The sequence below is a fragment of the Coregonus clupeaformis genome, chromosome 1 (assembly GCF_020615455.1).
Source record: "Coregonus clupeaformis isolate EN_2021a chromosome 1, ASM2061545v1, whole genome shotgun sequence".
NCBI classification, from domain to species: Eukaryota; Metazoa; Chordata; class Actinopteri; order Salmoniformes; family Salmonidae; genus Coregonus; species Coregonus clupeaformis.
Genome location: NC_059192.1, coordinates 72,897,720 through 72,917,219, shown reverse-complemented (window position 1 = coordinate 72,917,219; position 19,500 = coordinate 72,897,720). Strand labels below are relative to the sequence as shown.

The 19,500-nt window shown below is 43.0% G+C and overlaps 2 protein-coding genes across 4 annotated transcripts; both read left to right on the top strand.

Moving 5' to 3' along the window:
* The first annotated feature begins 2,379 nt into the window (after positions 1-2,379).
* Positions 2,380-6,154, top strand: LOC121576441 (ADP-ribosylation factor 4-like). Of its 2 annotated transcripts, none has more exons than XM_045222568.1 (6): positions 2,380-2,967; positions 3,143-3,223; positions 3,345-3,454; positions 3,966-4,037; positions 4,435-4,480; positions 5,199-5,285. In XM_045222568.1, exons 1-6 carry the CDS (start codon positions 2,901-2,903, stop codon positions 5,201-5,203), a joined length of 381 nt encoding a protein of 126 aa, XP_045078503.1. In that variant the 5' UTR covers positions 2,380-2,900; the 3' UTR covers positions 5,204-5,285. The 2 variants fall into 2 exon arrangements, with proteins under 2 accessions (XP_045078503.1, XP_045078502.1); XM_045222567.1 differs by lacking the exon at positions 4,435-4,480 and adding an exon at positions 5,862-6,154 and having other exon boundaries at positions 2,389-2,967; positions 5,199-5,327.
* Positions 6,155-9,824: 3,670 nt separating this feature from the next.
* Positions 9,825-14,421, top strand: LOC123481068 (ADP-ribosylation factor 4-like). Of its 2 annotated transcripts, none has more exons than XM_045222566.1 (6): positions 9,825-10,678; positions 10,854-10,934; positions 11,056-11,165; positions 11,622-11,693; positions 11,739-11,784; positions 12,503-12,589. In XM_045222566.1, exons 1-6 carry the CDS (start codon positions 10,612-10,614, stop codon positions 12,505-12,507), a joined length of 381 nt encoding a protein of 126 aa, XP_045078501.1. In that variant the 5' UTR covers positions 9,825-10,611; the 3' UTR covers positions 12,508-12,589. The 2 variants fall into 2 exon arrangements, with proteins under 2 accessions (XP_045078501.1, XP_045078500.1); XM_045222565.1 differs by lacking the exon at positions 11,739-11,784 and adding an exon at positions 13,218-14,421 and having other exon boundaries at positions 10,032-10,678; positions 12,503-12,631.
* Positions 14,422-19,500: the final 5,079 nt, after the last annotated feature.

Here is a 19,500-nt window from a genome sequence, read left to right as displayed (position 1 = left end):
TTGTATAAAAACATTTCAACTATAGTATATAGCCTCAACATGATAGTATTGATTGTTGAGTATAAGGTTGTGTGTGAGCTCTTGGAAGTTCAGCAACTTCAATTTCAACAGCACTACCCGAGCCCAGTGCTTGCTGGCTTATTTTCCAAGTAACAGCATTGTGCTGAGATAGAGCTCTCCCACTGGGCACACGCTGGTTGAATCAACGTTGTTTCCACGTCAATTAAATTAAATTACGCTGAACCAACGTGGAAAAGACGTTGAATTGACGTCTGTGCACAGTGGGCTTCAATTTCCCTAAGGGAGATGTAAATTAGGACTAACCGAGGATTAACCTTTACAGTGTGGGAGAATAATCGCTCAGTCTCATTTGTCATTTTGGGGCCAATAAAGGAAATCATGCTTCTAATCGACAGTATTTAGTACTGTTTTCCTGAACTGAAACAGACATGGCCTCACCAGTGTTGTTTTGGTAATAATTAACTAGAAGGCCTACGTATATGTCTAATATCAATATGGTAATCATAACTAGCCTATACTCTTCTTTGAGAGCAGGTGCAGTGATATAGATGGCAAAAGGCATGAGACCTGGGTTCATATACTATTTCAAATCATTTATAGTACTTTATGTGGGCTTGAATAAGCTTTCCTGGTGCAATGGAACCAATAGAATAGTCGCAAACCCGCCCATCTGGCACTCCAGGCAGGCTAAAAACAAACGCTCAAAGTAGCTATTTGAAAGAGATTTTGAAATGATGCCCTTAATCTACTTCCCCAAAGTCAGATGAACTCGTGGAAACCATTTTTATGTATCTGATGTTGTCATTTAAGACATTAAATCATATTATCTCAAGCTTCTTAGTGTTACAGATCTATTTTGATTGATTATTTATTGGAAGTTTGTTTTATCCATGTTTTAAAGTCTGTCAGTTTATATTGACCTAAGCCAAGGTCAATGCCCTTATCTGGTCAAAGAATAAACTAGAAGAGACATAAATGTTTATAAAAAGGTGAATTTGTGTATGTTTTGTTTGTTTGTAGGTATTATAAATGATTCATAAAACTACTTTCAAACTTGAAAGAGCGAGATTACATGGTATTCTGGTCGCTTTTAAAACTGTTTATTATTTTTTTATTTTTTTATTCCATGGCAGAGACTAGGCTAGCCCACGTTTCCTACTGTGTGGGTTGCTACAATGTTTCCTGCTGTGTGGGTTGCTACATTGTTTCCTGCTGTGTGGGTCGCTACAATGTTTTGTTTTGATGATTTCTACAATGTTTAATTAGTTTAATTTGGAGAACAGCAAAAACAAGCAAAAATGACCCTAGCCATTAGCACATTGGTTGCTGTAGCTTCATTCACCTCAGTCGATCTACAAACACATAGCCTATTAGCTATACAATTTTTTTTTTTGTTTTACAGCTAATTTCCTGCAATTCTATAGATTTTGCATTGGGGTGGGGAGAATTGTTGGCAGATTCTACACATTTTGCCATAATCTTTGCCATGTTAATAAGACATCTGAGTGAGACTGATCAACAAAATCAATGTGGGCCCGCTGGAGGTCAGCGCCCCTGGGCACCCCCCACTGATGACGTGTTTTTGTTATTCTAAAAAATAAGGTCCAGACCTCGGTGTCCTCATACTGTATGTAGCTAAGCCCTGTTTACAGACTATAATCAAAGACAGTACAGTATGAAGATATGCTAAAACTGCTTCTCCGATAGATATCCCGATCACACTTGTAGGCGATGTCACGGCGACTATGGCTAACTAAAGTCATGCATAGGAACACGTCATCGTTTCGCGCCAAACTGCGAAAGTTCAGGCCGTCAAATCAAAGGCACTTGTTCGATATAAAGTTGCTTTTGACGAAAATGAAAACGTGTCAGCTTGTCACGTTCACGAGTTTGGAGTAATACCATGTTCTACTACTTAAAACATTGGCACGAATCTAGGCTGTGCTTTTAGATTTCAAGAAAATTAACAACTAAGGAAGAATTTTTCACTTCTATCATTGACCTCTCAAACTCAAAACCCCGGCCTTGTCTGTTTCGCCAGCGTTCCCGGAAGTCTCGCGATGTTCCGCCTCTGGGTTTAGAAACTGTGTGCAATAATAGCTTTCATTTAGAGGAAGTAATTTTTATGTGAATGAACAACACACTAGTATCTCATTACTAAATGGTTTGTCTTTATTTCATCACAGTTGCTTTCTCTGTTATTTTGCTTGAATAGGGAGCATTGTGAAATTCGCACACACACACACACACACACACCGAGGAGTTGACCTATTTCTCTGTAGAGCCGACGACAGTCACACGAAGCAACCTGGAGGCAATTTCTGTTGCAGATGCAAGTAGCAAGTGACATGTTCTCAAGCAACTTTGCTGATACACGAAGCAACTTAAACGCGATTGAAATTGACTCACGAAGCAACCCAGATGCAACTCTGTTGCCAGCAACAAAAATTGCATTACAGGTTGTTTCGTGTGACATCGACTTTAACTTCAGACAGTATTTAGATAACAGTGAATGAATAGCAGCCTTGTAGACCAATCAGATTATATCTCTACACATGAGAAACATTACAACATCCTGTATTCCGAGGCCAACAAAGTGAAAGTGACGTGGAGGAAACGGGTAGAGAGGAATCGGAGCAGTCACTTGCATGTTGTACCTGTGTGACCAGGCTGAAATGACAGTGCGCTGTGTTGGTGTCCCGTTGCACCTGTGGCTGAGTAGACTATATAAGCAGCGCAATGCAAACCGGTTGTATAAATCTGTGTGTGCCGCTGTCTACCCCTGCAGAATTGGTTGAAGAGCGAGATTGGCTGCTGCAGATCGTGACATTTTGCTCCTTTTGGATTATTTGATAAAGCAAAACATATTTTTAGCAATAATGGGTGTTATGGTTTCGCAACTCTTCTCTCGTTTCTTCGAGAAGAAACAGATGAGAATTCTGATGGGTAAGACTTATTTACAATTTTGTTAATGACATTGTGTTATTATTACAATGTTGCAATGTATTTGTTACAATGTGTGAAAACATTTACTTTGTTTGATTGATTTTACATAGGCCTATATTATACGCATATTATTAATATTACTTAGGTTTTAAAATGATCCATATTGTTCCCACAGTTGGGTTAGATGCTGCAGGGAAGACCACAGTCCTGTACAAACTAAAACTTGGAGAAGTTGTCACTACTATCCCCACTATTGGTAAGCATTGATTGATATATAGGGTATATGCACTGATTGACAACTTGCGCTTCATATATGTATTTGACCCAGGACTGCTAGACAGAGCATAGCTGAATGTCCTTTGTGCTGATCACCATAGGGTTCAATGTGGAGACGGTTGAGTACAAGAACATCAGCTTCACGGTGTGGGATGTAGGTGGTCAGCACGTCATCAGACCTCTGTGGAAGCATTACTACCAGAACACTCAGGTAGGACTAACCCTAACACTCTCAACTAACTCTAACCCTAACAATCTCAACTAACCCTAACCCTAACAGCCTCAACTAACACTAACATCCTCAACTGACCCTAATAGCCTCAACTAACCCTAACCCTAACAGTCTCAACTAACCTTAACCTTCTCAACTAAGCCTAACCCTAACACTCTCAACTAACCCTAACTCCAACAGTCTCAACTAACCCTAACAGCCTCAACTAACTCTAACAGCCTCAACTAACCCTAACAGCCTCAACTAACCCTAACAGCCTCAACTAACCTTAACAGTCCCAACTAACCCTAACCCTAACAACCTCAACTAACCCCAACAGCCTCAACTAAGCCTAACCCTAACAGCCTTAACTAAACACTCAGGTATCCTAACCCAAACAGCCTTAAATATGGGATCCATTTCAAATCCAGTCAATTCAAAAAATGAACTCAAATTCAAATTTTCCTCATTCCTTAAAAGCGTGTGTCTGTGTTCCAATGTCTTCATCCAGGGTCTTATATTTGTGGTAGACAGCAACGATCCTGAGAGGATAAATGATGCTACAGAGGAACTACAGAACATGGTGAGTCATCTGTCCTTCCATTCATTTGTCCTTCCATTTGTCTCCCGAGTGGCGCAGTGGTCTAAGGCACTGCATCGCAGTGCTAGCTGTGCCACTAGAGATCCTGGTTCGATTCCAGGCTCTGTTGTAGCCGGCCGCGACCGGGAGACCCATGGGGCGGCGCACAATTGGCCCAGCGTCGTCCAGGGTAGGGGAGGGAATGGCCGGCAGGGATGTAGCTCAGTTGGTAGAGCATGGCGTTTGCAACGCCAGGGTTGTGGGTTCGATTCCCACGGGGGGCCAGTATGAAAAAAATAATGTATGCACTCACTAACTGTAAGTCGCTCTGGATAAGAGCGTCTGCTAAAATGACTAAAATGTAAAAAATGTAAATTCATCTTTCCACACTTTCCTATAGCAACTCTTAAGTTTGCTGTTGGCCACCGGAGAGGAGCGTAGTAACGGTATAGTGTGACCTTTCTGATTACCTACAAGGAATGTAATAATACAGTAATATGACTGTTCTAATAGATATAGAAGATAGTGTTTTCCTGTTTAATGTGACTGTTCTGATTCCCTGTGTTCTGTGTTATCGATCCTCCACACAGGATGCAACCACAGATAAAACAATGAGACAGATATTTCACCGGATGTATAAATGTGAAGCATCCGCTTAGCGTTTCCACTCACTACCAAATATGGTAGTGAGAGGAAGCCCACTGGCCGGCAGTGGGAGAAGATGGAACGACATGGATTTTGGCTGACATTCTGCAAATTTTCTCATCAATTAAACATTTGATCTTAATACAGTTTTCTGTTCCCAATACTAAAATCTGTTATGAACAGAGTGGACTAAGTTTTGTAGATTTTACCCTTTGCAAAAGTTTTAAAAAATTGCGTTGTTTAGAAGGAGTGCAAAGGCGAATTTAGTTATTGCACACGTGCACTTCACAGAGGAGGCGTTCCCTAACGGAAATATGCAGATTTATGCTAGAACGCGTGCCCACCTCCTTGCTTGTTCTACCCACTATGACTCATTTGTTCCCACTGGAAACGACAGGCTGTGGTCTATCTTGGTTTAGTTGTAAAAATAATTGATGCAACATTACAGAGAAAAGTGTAATAACTCAGTGAGTGCTGTGGCTGTTCTGATTCCCTGTGTTCTGTGCTGTTAACCCACAGCTTGAAGAGGACCAGCTGAGAGATGTAGTTCTGCTGGTGTTCGCCAACAAACAGGACCTTCCCAACGCCATGTCTGTCAGTGACATCACAAATAAACTGGGACTGAGTAAACTTCAACTGAGTACTCCTGTAAGTATGACCATTTAGAATCTCTAAGGTTTCACAAGCCAATTCTAACTAGCGTTAGTGCAATGACTGGAAGTCTATGGTATCTACTAGCATGCTAGCAGTTAACATGCTAGCAGTTACCATAGACTTCCAGTCATTGCGCTAACACTAGTTAGCAATTGCGCTGACGCTAATTAGCAACTTCCTTCAAACTGCATGCAGAGACATAAAAATGGTATCCACAAGTTCACCTGACTCTGGGGAAGTAGATAAAGGGCTTAATTCCCCAAATCCTGATGTATCCCTTTAAATGTTAAACATGCTACAATGCGCCTCGGATTGAATCCCTGCCCAGATTTGGTAAATAATGCACTCTGACTGTTTGTCCTCTCTCCTCAGTGGTTTGTCCAGGCTACCTGTTAATGACTGACTGTTTCTCTTCTCTCTTCAGTGGTTTGTCCAGGCTACCTGTTAATCACTGACTGTTTGTCCTCTCTCCTCAGTGGTTTGTCCAGGCTACCTGTTAAGGACTGACTGTTTCTCTTCTCTCCTCAGTGGTTTGTCCAGGCTACCTGTGCGACCATGGGTTCAGGTCTGTTGGAGGGACTGGACTGGTTGGCTGACCAGCTTTCCAAACGCTAACTAGCTGAGTTGGCTCCGGGGTGAAGTTTCCCTTAGGTACAGATCTAGGATCAGCTTCCCCTCCCCCAATCCTAACCTTAACCATTAGTGGGGGAAATTTAAAACTGACCAGATCAGTGTCTAGGGTCAACTTCACCCTATAACAGCTGAGCTGAGGCCTCCTTAAGAACGACCAAGACACAACGTTTACTGAAGGACAACCATACATTCAGAACAAAACATTTACATTTACATTTTAGTCATTTAGCAGACGCTCTTATCCAGAGCGACTTACAGTTAGTGAATACATATTTTTTTATACTGGCCCCCCGTGGGAAGTTAGATGTGCCTTTCTGAAAAGTTTCCATTTGTTTTTATTTTTTTCTAATGCACTCTAATGTATTGCATAGATTGTAACATGGAAAGTTATAAATGTTTTATATTTAAATTATTTTATCACTGAATGAATGTAAGCAGATTCTTTATCAATCCCCCTGTATTTATTTCCTGACTTCCGATACCTCACTACCTCTAATAAAATCATGGTGTGTAAATGTATCTGCAGTCATTTTCTTTGTGGGTGTGGTCACTCTGCAGATGGAAGTGGAACAATTCAGAAACAACAAATACAATACAATTATTTCAGTAACTTGTGATGGAGAGCAAGACTAAAGGTCATCGGGGACATATTATTTGGAAACATATTAACGATGCGATATCGACATCTAGTGGTAGGATTTCACAATTGCATGGAGAATGTCTGACAGCGACCCTTGATTAAATAAACAGTATGATGTATAAAAACATTTAAACCACAGTATATAGCTTATTTTCCAATAAACAGCATTGTGCTGAGACAGCGATCTCCCACTGGGCACACACTGGTTGAATCAACGTTGTTTCCACATAATTTCAATGAAATTATGCTGAACCAACGTGGAAAAGACGTTGAATTGACGTCTGTGCACAGTGGGCTTCAATTTCCCTAAGGGAGATGTAAATTAGGACTAACCGAGGATTAACCTTTACAGTGTGGGAGAATAATCGCTCAGTCTCATTTGTCATTTTGGGGCCAATAAAGGAAATCATGCTTCTAATCGACAGTATTTAATACTGTTTTCCTAAAACGAAACAGACATGGCCTCACCAGTGTTGTTTTGGTAATTATTAACTAGAAGGCCTACTACGTACAGTGCATTCGGAAAGTATTCATTCATTTTGTTACTTTACAGCCTTATTCTAAAATTGATTAAATTAAATGTTATCCTCATCAATCTACATACAATACCCCATAATGATGAAGCGAAAACAGGTTTTTAGAAATCTTAGCACATTTATTAAAAATAAAAAACAGAAATACTTTATTTACATAAGTATTCAGACCCTTTGATATGAGACTCGAAATTGAGCTCAGGTGCATTCTGTTTCCATTGATCATCCTTGAGATGTTTCTACAACTTGACTGGAGTCCACCTGTGGTAAATTCAATTCATTGGACATGATTTGGAAAGGCACCACCTGTCCATATAAGGTCCCACAGTTGACAGTGCATGTCAGAGCAAAAACCAAGCCATGAGGTCGAAGGAATTGTCCGTACCGCTCCGAGACAGGATTGTGTCGAGGCACAGATCTGGGGAAGGGTACCAAAAAATGTCTGCAGCATTGAAGGTCCCCAAGAACACAGTGGCCTCCATCATTCTTAAATGGAAGAAGTTTGGAACCACCAAGACTCCTAGAGCTGGCCGCCCGGCCAAACTGAGCAATCTGGGTAGAAGAGCCTAGGTCAGAGAGGTGATCAAGAACCCGATGGTCACTGAAAGAGCTCCAGAGTTCCTCTGTGGAGATGGGAGAACCTTCCAGAAGGACAACCATCTCTGCAGCACTCCACCAATCAGGGCTTTATGGTAGAGTGGCCAGACGGAAGCCACTCCTCAGTAAAAGACACATGACAACCCGCTTGGAGTTTGCCAAAAGTCACATAAAGGACTCTCAGACCATGAGAAACAAGATTCTCTGGTCTGATGAAACCAAGATTGAACTCTTTGGCCTGAACGCCAAGCGTCACGTCTGGAGGAAACCTGGCACCATCTAAAATTTCTAAAAAACAGTTTTTGCTTTGTCATTATGGGGTATTGTGTGTAGATTGATGAAGGGAAAAAAACAAATTAATCAAATTTAGAATAAGGCTGTAACAAAATGTGGAAAAGGTCAAGGGGTCTGAAAACTTTCCAAATGCACTGTATCTGATGTTGTAATATAAGGCATTACATTATATCATATTATCTCAAGCTTCTTAGTGTTACAGATCGATTTTGATTGATTATTTATTGGAAGTTTGTTTTATCCATGTTTTAAAGTCTGTCAGTTTATATAGACCTAAGCCAAGGTCAACTCCCTTATCTGGTCAGAGAACAGACTAGAAGAGACACAAATGTTTATAAAAAGGTGAATTTGTGTATGTTTTGTTTGTAGGCATGATAAATTATTAATAAAACTACTTCGAAACTGGAAAGAGATTACATGGTATTCTGGTCGCTTTTGACACTGTTTGTTTTTTATATATTTTTTATTCCATGGCAGAGACTAGTCTAGCCCACGTTTCCTACTGTGTGGGTTGCTACAATGTTTCCTGCTGTGTGGGTTGCTACAATGTTTCCTACTGTGTGGGTTGCTACAATGTTTCCTGTTGTGTAGGTTGCTACAATGTTTCCTGCTGTGTAGGTTGCTACAATGTTTCCTGCTGTGTAGGTTGCTACAATGTTTCCTGCTGTGTGGGTTGCTACAATGTTTCCTACTGTGTAGGTTGCTACAATGTTTCCTGCTGTGTAGGTTGCTACAATGTTTCCTGCTGTGTGGGTTGCTACATTGTTTCCTGCTGTGTGGGTTGCTACATTGTTTCCTGCTGTGTAGGTTGCTACAATGTTTCCTGCTGTGTGGGTTGCTACATTGTTTCCTACTGTGTAGGTTGCTACAATGTTTCCTGCTGTGTGGGTTGCTACAATGTTTCCTACTGTGTGGGTTGCTACAATGTTTTGTTTTCATGATTTCTACAATTTTAATTAGTTTAATTTAGAGAACAGCAAAAACATGCAAAAATTACCCCAGCCATTAGAACAATGGTTGCTGTAGCTTTCACTTCAGTCGATCTACAAACACATAGCCTATTAGCTATATACTTTTTTTTGTAGTTTTACAGCTAATTTCCTGCAATTCTATAGATTTTGCATTGGGGTGGGGATAAATGTTGGCAGATTTAAAGCTAATTTCCTACAATTCTACACATTCTGCCATAATTTTTGCCATGTTAATAAGACATCTGAGTGAGACTGATCAACAAAATCAATGGGGGCCCGCTGGAGGTCAGCGCCCCTGGGCACCCCCCACTGATGACGTGTTTTTGTTATTCTAAAAAATAAGGTCCAGACCTCGGTGTCCTCATACTGTATGTAGCTAAGCCCTGTTTACAGACTATAATCAAAGACAGTACAGTATGAAGATATGCTAAAACTGCTTCTCCGATAGATATCCCGATCACACTTGTAGGCGATGTCACGGCGACTATGGCTAACTAAAGTCATGCATAGGAACACATCATCGTTTCGCGCCAAACTGCGAAAGTTCAGGCCGTCAAATCAAAGGCACTTGTTCGATATAAAGTTGCTTTTGACGAAAATGAAAACGTGTCAGCTTGTCACGTTCACGAGTTTGGAGTAATACCATGTTCTACTACTTAAAACATTGGCACGAATCTAGGCTGTGCTTTTAGATTTCAAGAAAATTAACAACTAAGGAAGAATTTTTCACTTCTATCATTGACCTCTCAAACTGAAAACCCCGGCCTTGTCTGTTTCGCCAGCGTTCCCGGAAGTCTCGCGATGTTCCGCCTCTGGGTTTAGAAACTCTGTGCAATAATAGCTTTCATTTAGAGGAAGTATTTTTTATGTGAATGAACAGCACACTAGGATCTCATTACAAAATGGTTTGTCTTTATTTCATCACAGTTGCTTTCTCTGTTGTTTTGCTTGAATAGGGAGCATTGTGAAATTCGCACACACACACACGGAGGAGTTGACCTCTTTCTCTGTAGAGCCGACGACAGTCACACGAAGCAACCTGGAGGCAATTTCTGTTGCAGATGCAAGTAGCAAGTGACATGATCTCAAGCAACTTTGCTGATACACGAAGCAACTTAAACGCGATTGAAATTGACTCACGAAGCAACCCAGATGCAACTCTGTTGCCAGCAACAAAAATTGCATTACAGGTTGTTTCGTGTGACATCGACTTTAACTTCAGACAGTATTTAGATAACAGTGAATGAATAGCAGCCTTGTAGACCAATCAGATTATATCTCTACACATGAGAAACATTACAACATCCTGTATTCCGAGGCCAACAAAGTGAAAGTGACGTGGAGGAAACGGGTAGAGAGGAATCGGAGCAGTCACTTGCATGTTGTACCTGTGTGACCAGGCTGAAATGACAGTGCGCTGTGTTGGTGTCCCGTTGCACCTGTGGCTGAGTAGACTATATAAGCAGCGCAATGCAAACCGGTTGTATAAATCAGTGTGTGCCGCTGTCTACCCCTGCAGAATTGGTTGAAGAGCGAGATTGGCTGCTGCAGATCGTGACATTTTGCTCCTTTTGGATTATTTGATCAAGCAAAACATATTTTTAGCAATAATGGGTGTTATGGTTTCGCAACTCTTCTCTCGTTTCTTCGAGAAGAAACAGATGAGAATTCTGATGGGTAAGACTTATTTACAATTTTGTTAATGACATTGTGTTATTATTACAATGTTGCAATGTATTTGTTACAATGTGTGAAAACATTTACTTTGTTTGATTGATTTTACATAGGCCTATATTATACGCATATTATTAATATTACTTAGGTTTTAAAATGATCCATATTGTTATCACAGTTGGGTTAGATGCTGCAGGGAAGACCACAGTCCTGTACAAACTAAAACTTGGAGAAGTTGTCACTACTATCCCCACTATTGGTAAGCATTGATTGATATATAGGGTATATGCACTGATTGACAACCTGCGCTTCATATATGTATTTGACCCAGGACTGCTAGACAGAGCATAGCTGAATGTCCTTTGTGCTGATCACCATAGGGTTCAATGTGGAGACGGTTGAGTACAAGAACATCAGCTTCACGGTGTGGGATGTAGGTGGTCAGCACGTCATCAGACCTCTGTGGAAGCATTACTACCAGAACACTCAGGTAGGACTAACCCTAACACTCTCAACTAACTCTAACCCTAACAATCTCAACTAACCCTAACCCTAACAGCCTCAACTAACACTAACATCCTCAACTGACCCTAATAGCCTCAACTAACCCTAACCCTAACAGTCTCAACTAACCTTAACCTTCTCAACTAAGCCTAACCCTAACACTCTCAACTAACCCTAACTCCAACAGTCTCAACTAACCCTAACAGCCTCAACTAACCCTAACAGCCTCAACTAACCCTAACAGCCTCAACTAACCTTAACAGTCCCAACTAACCCTAACCCTAACAACCTCAACTAACCCCAACAGCCTCAACTAAACCTAACCCAAACAGCCTTAAATATGGGATCCATTTCATATCCAGTCAATTCAAAAAATGAACTCAAATTCAAATTTGCCTCATTCCTTAAAAGCGTGTGTCTGTGTTCCAATGTCTTCATCCAGGGTCTTATATTTGTGGTAGACAGCAACGATCCTGAGAGGATAAATGATGCTACAGAGGAACTACAGAACATGGTGAGTCATCTGTCCTTCCATTCATCTTTCCACACTTTCCTATAGCAACTCTTAAGTTTGCTGTTGGCCACCGGAGAGGAGCGTAGTAACGGTATAGTGTGACCTTTCTGATTACCTACAAGGAATGTAATAATACAGTAATATGACTGTTCTAATAGATATAGAAGAGAGTGTTTTCCTGTTTAATGTGACTGTTCTGATTCCCTGTGTTCTGTGTTATCGATCCTCCACACAGGATGCAACCACAGATAAAACAATGAGACAGATATTTCACCGGATGTATAAATGTGAAGCATCCGCTTAGCGTTTCCACTCACTACCAAATATGGTAGTGAGAGGAAGCCCACTGGCCGGCAGTGGGAGAAGATGGATCGACATGGATTTTGGCTGACATTCTGCAAATTTTCACATCAATTAAACATTTGATCTTAATACAGTTTTCTGTTCCCAATACTAAAATCTGTTATGAACAGAGTGGAATAAGTTTTGTAGACTTTACCCTTTGCAAAAGTTGTTAAAAATTGCGTTGTTTAGAAGGAGTGCAAAGGCGAATTTAGTTATTGCACACGTGCACTTCACAGAGGAGGCGTTCCCTAACGGAAATATGCAGATTTATGCTAGAACGCGTGCCCACCTCCTTCCTTGTTCTACCCACTATGACTCATTTGTTCCCACTGGAAACGACAGGCTGTGGTCTATCTTGGTTTAGTTGTAAAAATAATTGATGCAACATTACAGAGAAAAGTGTAATAACTCAGTGAGTGCTGTGGCTGTTCTGATTCCCTGTGTTCTGTGCTGTTAACCCACAGCTTGAAGAGGACCAGCTGAGAGATGTAGTTCTGCTGGTGTTCGCCAACAAACAGGACCTTCCCAACGCCATGTCTGTCAGTGACATCACAAATAAACTGGGACTGAGAAAACTTCAACTGAGTACTCCTGTAAGTATGACCATTTAGAATCTCTAAGGTTTCACAAGCCAATTCTAACTAGCGTTAGCGCAATGACTGGAAGTCTATGGTATCTACTAGCATGCTAGCAGTTAACATGCTAGCAGTTACCATAGACTTCCAGTCATTGCGCTAACACTAGTTAGCAATTGCGCTGACGCTAATTAGCAACTTCCTTCAAACTGCATGCAGAGACATAAAAATGGTATCCACAAGTTCACCTGACTCTGGGGAAGTAGATAAAGGACTTAATTCCCCAAATCCTGATGTAGCCCTTTAAATGTTAAACATGCTACAATGCGCCTCGGATTGAATCCCTGCCCAGATTTGGTAAATAATGCACTCTGACTGTTTGTCCTCTCTCCTCAGTGGTTTGTCCAGGCTACCTGTTAATGACTGACTGTTTCTCTTCTCTCCTCAGTGGTTTGTCCAGGCTACCTGTTAATCACTGACTGTTTGTCCTCTCTCCTCAGTGGTTTGTCCAGGTTACCTGTTAATGACTGACTGTTTGTCCTCTCTCCTCAGTGGTTTGTCCAGGCTACCTGTTAATGACTGACTGTTTCTCTTCTCTCCTCAGTGGTTTGTCCAGGCTACCTGTGCGACCATGGGTTCAGGTCTGTTGGAGGGACTGGACTGGTTGGCTGACCAGCTTTCCAAACGCTAACTAGCTGAGTTGGCTCCGGGGTGAAGTTTCCCCTAGGTACAGATCTAGGATCAGCTTCCCCTCCCCCAATCCTAACCTTAACCATTAGTGGGGGAAATTTAAAACTGACCAGATCAGTGTCTAGGGTCAACTTCACCCTATAACAGCTGAGCTGAGGCCTCCTTAAGAATGACCAAGACACAACGTTTACTGAAGGACAACCATACATTCAGAACAAAAGTTAGAAGTGCCTTTCTGAAAAGTTTCCATTTGTTTTTATTTTTTTCTAATGCACTCTAATGTATTGCATAGATTGTAACATGGAAAGTTATAAATGTTTTATATTTCAATTATTTTATCACTGAATGAATGTAAGCAGATTCTTTATCAATCCCCCTGTATTTATTTCCTGACTTCCGATACCTCACTACCTCTAATAAAATCATGGTTTGTAAATGTATCTGCAGTCATTTTCTTTGTGCGTGTGGTCACTCTGCAGATGGAAGTGGAACAATTCAGAAACAACAAATACAAGACAATTATTTCAGTAACTTGTGATGGAGAGCAAGACTAAAGGTCATCGGGGACATATTTTTTGGAAACATATTAACGATGCAATATCGACATCTAGTGGTAGGATTTCACAATTGCATGGAGAATGTCTGACAGCGACCCTTGATTAAATAAACAGTATGATGTATAAAAACATTTAAACTACAGTATATAGCTTATTTTCCAATAAACAGCATTGTGCTGAGATATCGATCTCCCACTGGGCACACACTGGTTGAATCAACGTTGTTTCCACATAATTTCAATGAAATTATGCTGAACCAACGTGGAATAGACGTTGAATTGACGTCTGTGCACAGTGGGCTTCAATTTCCCTAAGGGAGATGTAAATTAGGACTAACCGAGGATTAACCTTTACAGTGTGGGAGAATAATCGCTCAGTCTCATTTGTCATTTTGGGGCCAATAAAGGAAATCATGCTTCTAATCGACAGTATTTAATACTGTTTTCCTAAAACGAAACAGACATGGCCTCACCAGTGTTGTTTTGGTAATTATTAACTAGAAGGCCTACTACGTACAGTGCATTCGGAAAGTATTCATTCATTTTGTTACTTTACAGCCTTATTCTAAAATTGATTAAATTAAATGTCATCCTCATGAATCTACATACAATACCCCATAATGATGAAGCGAAAACAGGTTTTTAGAAATCTTAGCACATTTATCAAAAATAAAAAACAGAAATACTTTATTTACATAAGTATTCAGACCCTTTGATATGAGACTCGAAATTGAGCTCAGGTGCATTCTGTTTCCATTGATCATCCTTGAGATGTTTCTACAACTTGACTGGAGTCCACCTGTGGTAAATTCAATTCATTGGACATGATTTGGAAAGGCACCACCTGTCCATATAAGGTCCCACAGTTGACAGTGCATGTCAGAGCAAAAACCAAGCCATGAGGTCGAAGGAATTGTCCGTACCGCTCCGAGACAGGATTGTGTCGAGGCACAGATCTGGGGAAGGGTACCAAAAAATGTCTGCAGCATTGAAGGTCCCCAAGAACACAGTGGCCTCCATCATTCTTAAATGGAAGAAGTTTGGAACCACCAAGACTCCTAGAGCTGGCCGCCCGGCCAAACTGAGCAATCTGGGGAGAAGAGCCTAGGTCAGAGAGGTGATCAAGAACCCGATGGTCACTGAAAGAGCTCCAGAGTTCCTCTGTGGAGATGGGAGAACCTTCCAGAAGGACAACCATCTCTGCAGCACTCCACCAATCAGGGCTTTATGGTAGAGTGGCCAGACGGAAGCCACTCCTCAGTAAAAGACACATGACAACATTTACATAACATTTACATTAACGTCATTTAGCAGACGCTCTTATCCAGAGCGACTTACAAATTGGTGCATTCACCTTATAGCAGTGGCATAACCACTTAACAATTTTTTTTTTGGGGGTAGAAGGATTACTTTATCCTATCCCAGGTATTCCTTAAAGAGGTGGGGTTTCAAATGTCTCCGGAAGGTGGTGAGTGACTCCGCTGTCCTGGCGTCGTGAGGGGAGCTTGTTCCACCATTGGGGTGCCAGAGCAGCGAACAGTTTTGACTGGGCTGAGCGGGAACTATGCTTCCGCAGAGGAAGGGGAGCCAGCAGGCCAGAGGTGGATGAACGCAATGCCCTCCTTTGGGTGTAGGGACTGATCAGAGCCTGAAGGTACGGAGGTGCCGTTCCCCTCACAGCTCCATAGGCAAGCACCATGGTCTTGTAACAGATGCGAGCTTCAACTGGAAGCCAGTGGAGTGTGCGGAGGAGCGGGGTGACGTGAGAGAACTTGGGAAGGTTGAACACCAGACGGGCTGCGGCATTCTGGATGAGTTGTAAGGGTTTAATGGCACAGGCAGGGAGCCCAGCCAACAGCGAGTTGCAGTAATCCAGACGGGAGATGACAAGTGCCTGGATTAGGACCTGTGCCGCTTCCTGTGTAAGGCAGGGTCGTACTCTCCGAATGTTGTAGAGCATGAATCTACAGGATCGGGTCACCGCTTTGATGTTAGCGGAGAACGAAAGGGTGTTGTCCAGGGTCACGCCAAGGCTCTTCGCACTCTGGGAGGAGGACACAACGGAGTTGTCAACCGTGATGGCGAGATCATGGAACGGGCAGTCCTTCCCCGGGAGGAAGAGCAGCTCTGTCTTGCCAAGGTTCAGCTTGAGGTGGTGATCCGTCATCCATACTGATATGTCTGCCAGACATGCAGAGATGCGATTCGCCACCTGGTTATCAGAAGGGGGAAAGGAGAAGATTAGTTGTGTATCGTCAGCGTAGCAATGATAGGAGAGGCCATGTGAGGATATGACAGAGCCAAGACACTTGGTGTATAGCGAGAATAGGAGAGGGCCTAGAACTGAGCCCTGGGGGACACCAGTGGTGAGAGCACGTGGTGCGGAGACAGCTTCTCGCCACGCCACTTGGTAGGAGCGACCGGTCAGGTAGGACGCAATCCAAGAGTGAGCCGCGCCGGAGATGCCCAGCTCGGAGAGGGTGGAGAGGAGGATCTGATGGTTCACAGTATCAAAGGCAGCAGACAGGTCTAGAAGGACAAGAGCAGAGGAGAGATAGTTAGCTTTAGCAGTGCGGAGAGCCTCCGTGACACAGAGAAGAGCAGTCTCAGTTGAATGACCAGTCTTGAAACCTGACTGGTTTGGATCAAGAAGGTCATTCTGAGAGAGATAGCAAGAGAGTTGGCTAAAGACGGCACGCTCAATAGTTTTGGAAAGAAAAGAAAGAAGGGATACTGATCTGTAGTTGTTGACATCAGAGGGATCGAGTGTTGGTTTTTTGAGAAGGGGTGCAACTCTCGCTCTCTTGAAGACGGAAGGGACATAGCCAGCGGTCAAGGATGAGTTGATCAGCGAGGTGAGGTAGGGGAGAAGGTCACCGGAGATGGTCTGGAGAAGAGAGGAGGGGATAGGGTCAAGCGGGCAGGTTGTTGGGCGGCCTGCAGTCACAAGTCGCAAGATTTTATCTGGAGAGAGAGGGGAGAAAGAAGTCAAAGCATAGGGTAGGGCAGTGTGAGCAGGACCAGTAGTGTCATTTGTCTTAACAAACGAGGATCGGATGTCGTCAACCTTCTTTTCAAAGTGGTTGACGAAGTCATCCACAGAGAGGGAGGAGGGGGGGATTCAGCAGGGAGGAGAATGTGGCAAAGAGCTTCCTAGGGTTAGAGGCAGATGCTTGGAATTTAGAGTGGTAGAAAGTGGCCTTAGCAGCAGAAACAGATGAAGAAAATGTAGAGAGGAGGGAGTGAAAAGATGCCAGGTCCGCAGGGAGTCTAGTTTTCTTCCATTTCCGCTCAGCTGCCCGGAGCTCTGTTCTGTGAGCTCGCAATGAGTCATCAAGCCACGGAGCTGGAGGGGAGGACCGAGCCGGCCGGGAGGATAGGGGACATAGAGAGTCAAAGGATGCAGAAAGGGAGGAGAGGAGGGTTGAGGAGGCAGAATCAGGAGATTGGAGGGAGAAGGATTGAGCAGAGGGAAGAGATGATAGGATGGAAGAGGAGAGAGTAGCGGGAGAGAGAGAGCGAAGGTTGCGGCGGCGCATTACCATCTGTGTAGGGGCAGAGTGAGTAGTGTTGGAGGAGAGCGAGAGCGAAAAGGATACAAAGTAGTGGTCGGAGACATGGAGGGGAGTTGCAGTGAGATTAGTAGAAGAACAGCATCTAGTAAAGATGAGGTCAAGCGTATTGCCTGCCTTGTGAGTAGGGGGGGGGCGGTGAGAGGGTGAGGTCAAAAGAGGAGAGGAGTGGAAAGAAGGAGGCAGAGAGAAATGAGTCAAATGTAGACGTAGGGAGGTTGAAATCCCCCAGAACTGTGAGGGGTGAGCCATCCTCAGGAAAGGAACTTATCAAGGCGTCAAGCTCATTGATGAACTCTCCAAGGGAACCTGGAGGGCGATAGATGACAAGGATATTAAGCTTAAATGGGCTAGTGACTGTGACAGCATGGAATTCAAATGAGGAGATAGACAGATGGGTTAGGGGAAAAATTGAGAATGTCCACTTGGGAGAGATGAGGATTATTGTGCCACCACCCCGCTGACCAGATGCTCTTGGGGTATGCGAGAACACATGGTCAGACGAGGAGAGAGCAGTAGGAGTAGCAGTGTTTTCAGTGGTAATCCATGTTTCCGTCAGCGCCAAGAAGTCGAGGGACTGGAGGGTAGCATAGGCTGGGATGAAGTCTGCCTTGTTGGCAGCAGAACGGCAGTTCCAGAGGCTGCCTGAGACCTGGAACTCCAGGTGGGTGGTGTGTGCAGGGACCACCAGGTTAGAGAGGCAGCAGCCACGCGGTGTGAGGCGTTTGTGTAGCCTGTGCGGAGAGGAGAGAACAGGGATAGGCAGAGGCATAGTTGACAGGCTGCAGCAAATGGCTACAATAATGCAGAGGAGATCGGAATGAAATGAACTAAACATCTGGGAAAGGAGAGAGCGGGGCCTCCCTCACCACAACTCCCAAATATAACTCTCCCAACTTCCACCTCAGAAACTATAATTGTTTCACTGAAACACCCGAATATAACTCTCCCAACTTCCACTTTAGAAATTATAATTATTGTAAACTACAGCGGTTCAATTTTTCTAGGAATAGACTCTAACTTACTTTATTCAGCTAGCTAACTTGGTACAGTATTCTTCCATGAAAAACCGCCCAGGGCACCGTATCCTATGACGCCATAGCTAACTAGCATGCTAGCATCCAATAACACACGGTTTAGCACCAATACTTGGTTACAACAAACTACCAATAGTGTGTTAACACACTAAACAGATAATTCGTGTCCGTGTCTAGTTCCTTTCATAACGCAGCAATAATTAAACGTTGGCTAGCTAGCACAAAGTCAGTCATGCTAGTGTCGTATCGAGTGAGTGGTGGCAATTATTGCTGATGAACAAAAGGAGTCTGCTCATACTGAACGTTGATCATAAGGTTTATTCAGATCACAAGCTTCAGCATGAGTGACAGGTGACATGACACCCGGAGAGTGACGCCTCAGAATGGCTGCTCGTTCTGCCCTCTCCTTCGTTTTCCCCCCTATTTAAAACAATGATGCTCCCTCTTCTGGCCAATCACCAGTCTCCCCTGGGGCGTCACCCTAAAACATTCCCTTTTGATACTAACATAAACAACATTCATTGTTCCTCCAAAACAGTCATAATCCTAATACACCACACTAGCTACACAAGTGGACTACACATCTCAAATGTTCAGAAAGGGAAGCTTTATGTTGCAAAATTCTCATTGACTAAAATTATATTGTATTTAGCTGCTACAGTACTGCTAGCTGGTAGTGTTGGCTAGCTAGCAATGGCTGTGGTGTTGACTTTGTTTGAAAAACGGCGTCGCTGCGAACGAATGTAGCTGGCTAAAATTATATTGTATTTAGTTGCTACAGTACTGCTAGCTGGTAGCGTTGGCTAGCTAGCAATGGCTGCGGTGTTGACTTTGTTTGAAAAACGGCGTCGCTGCGAACGAATGTAGCTGGCTAAAAGGATATTGTATTTAGTAGCTACAACCCGCTTGGAGTTTGCCAAAAGGCACATAAAGGACTCTCAGACCATGAGAAACAAGATTCTCTGGTCTGATGAAACCAAGATTGAACTCTTTGGCCTGAATGCCAAGCGTCACGTCTGGAGGAAACCTGGC

Excerpts from the sequence above, each read along its gene's own strand:
- LOC121576441 (XM_045222567.1), top strand. The coding sequence starts at position 2,901 with ATGGGTGTTATGGTTTCGCAACTCTTCTCTCGTTTCTTCGAGAAGAAA. Across the intron at positions 3,224-3,344 it reads CACTACTATCCCCACTATTG|GGTTCAATGTGGAGACGGTT; the intron begins GTAAGCATTGAT and ends TGATCACCATAG. Across the intron at positions 3,455-3,965 it reads ATTACTACCAGAACACTCAG|GGTCTTATATTTGTGGTAGA; the intron begins GTAGGACTAACC and ends GTCTTCATCCAG.
- LOC123481068 (XM_045222565.1), top strand. The coding sequence starts at position 10,612 with ATGGGTGTTATGGTTTCGCAACTCTTCTCTCGTTTCTTCGAGAAGAAA. Across the intron at positions 11,694-12,502 it reads CAGAGGAACTACAGAACATG|CTTGAAGAGGACCAGCTGAG; the intron begins GTGAGTCATCTG and ends GTTAACCCACAG. Across the intron at positions 12,632-13,217 it reads AACTTCAACTGAGTACTCCT|TGGTTTGTCCAGGCTACCTG; the intron begins GTAAGTATGACC and ends TTCTCTCCTCAG.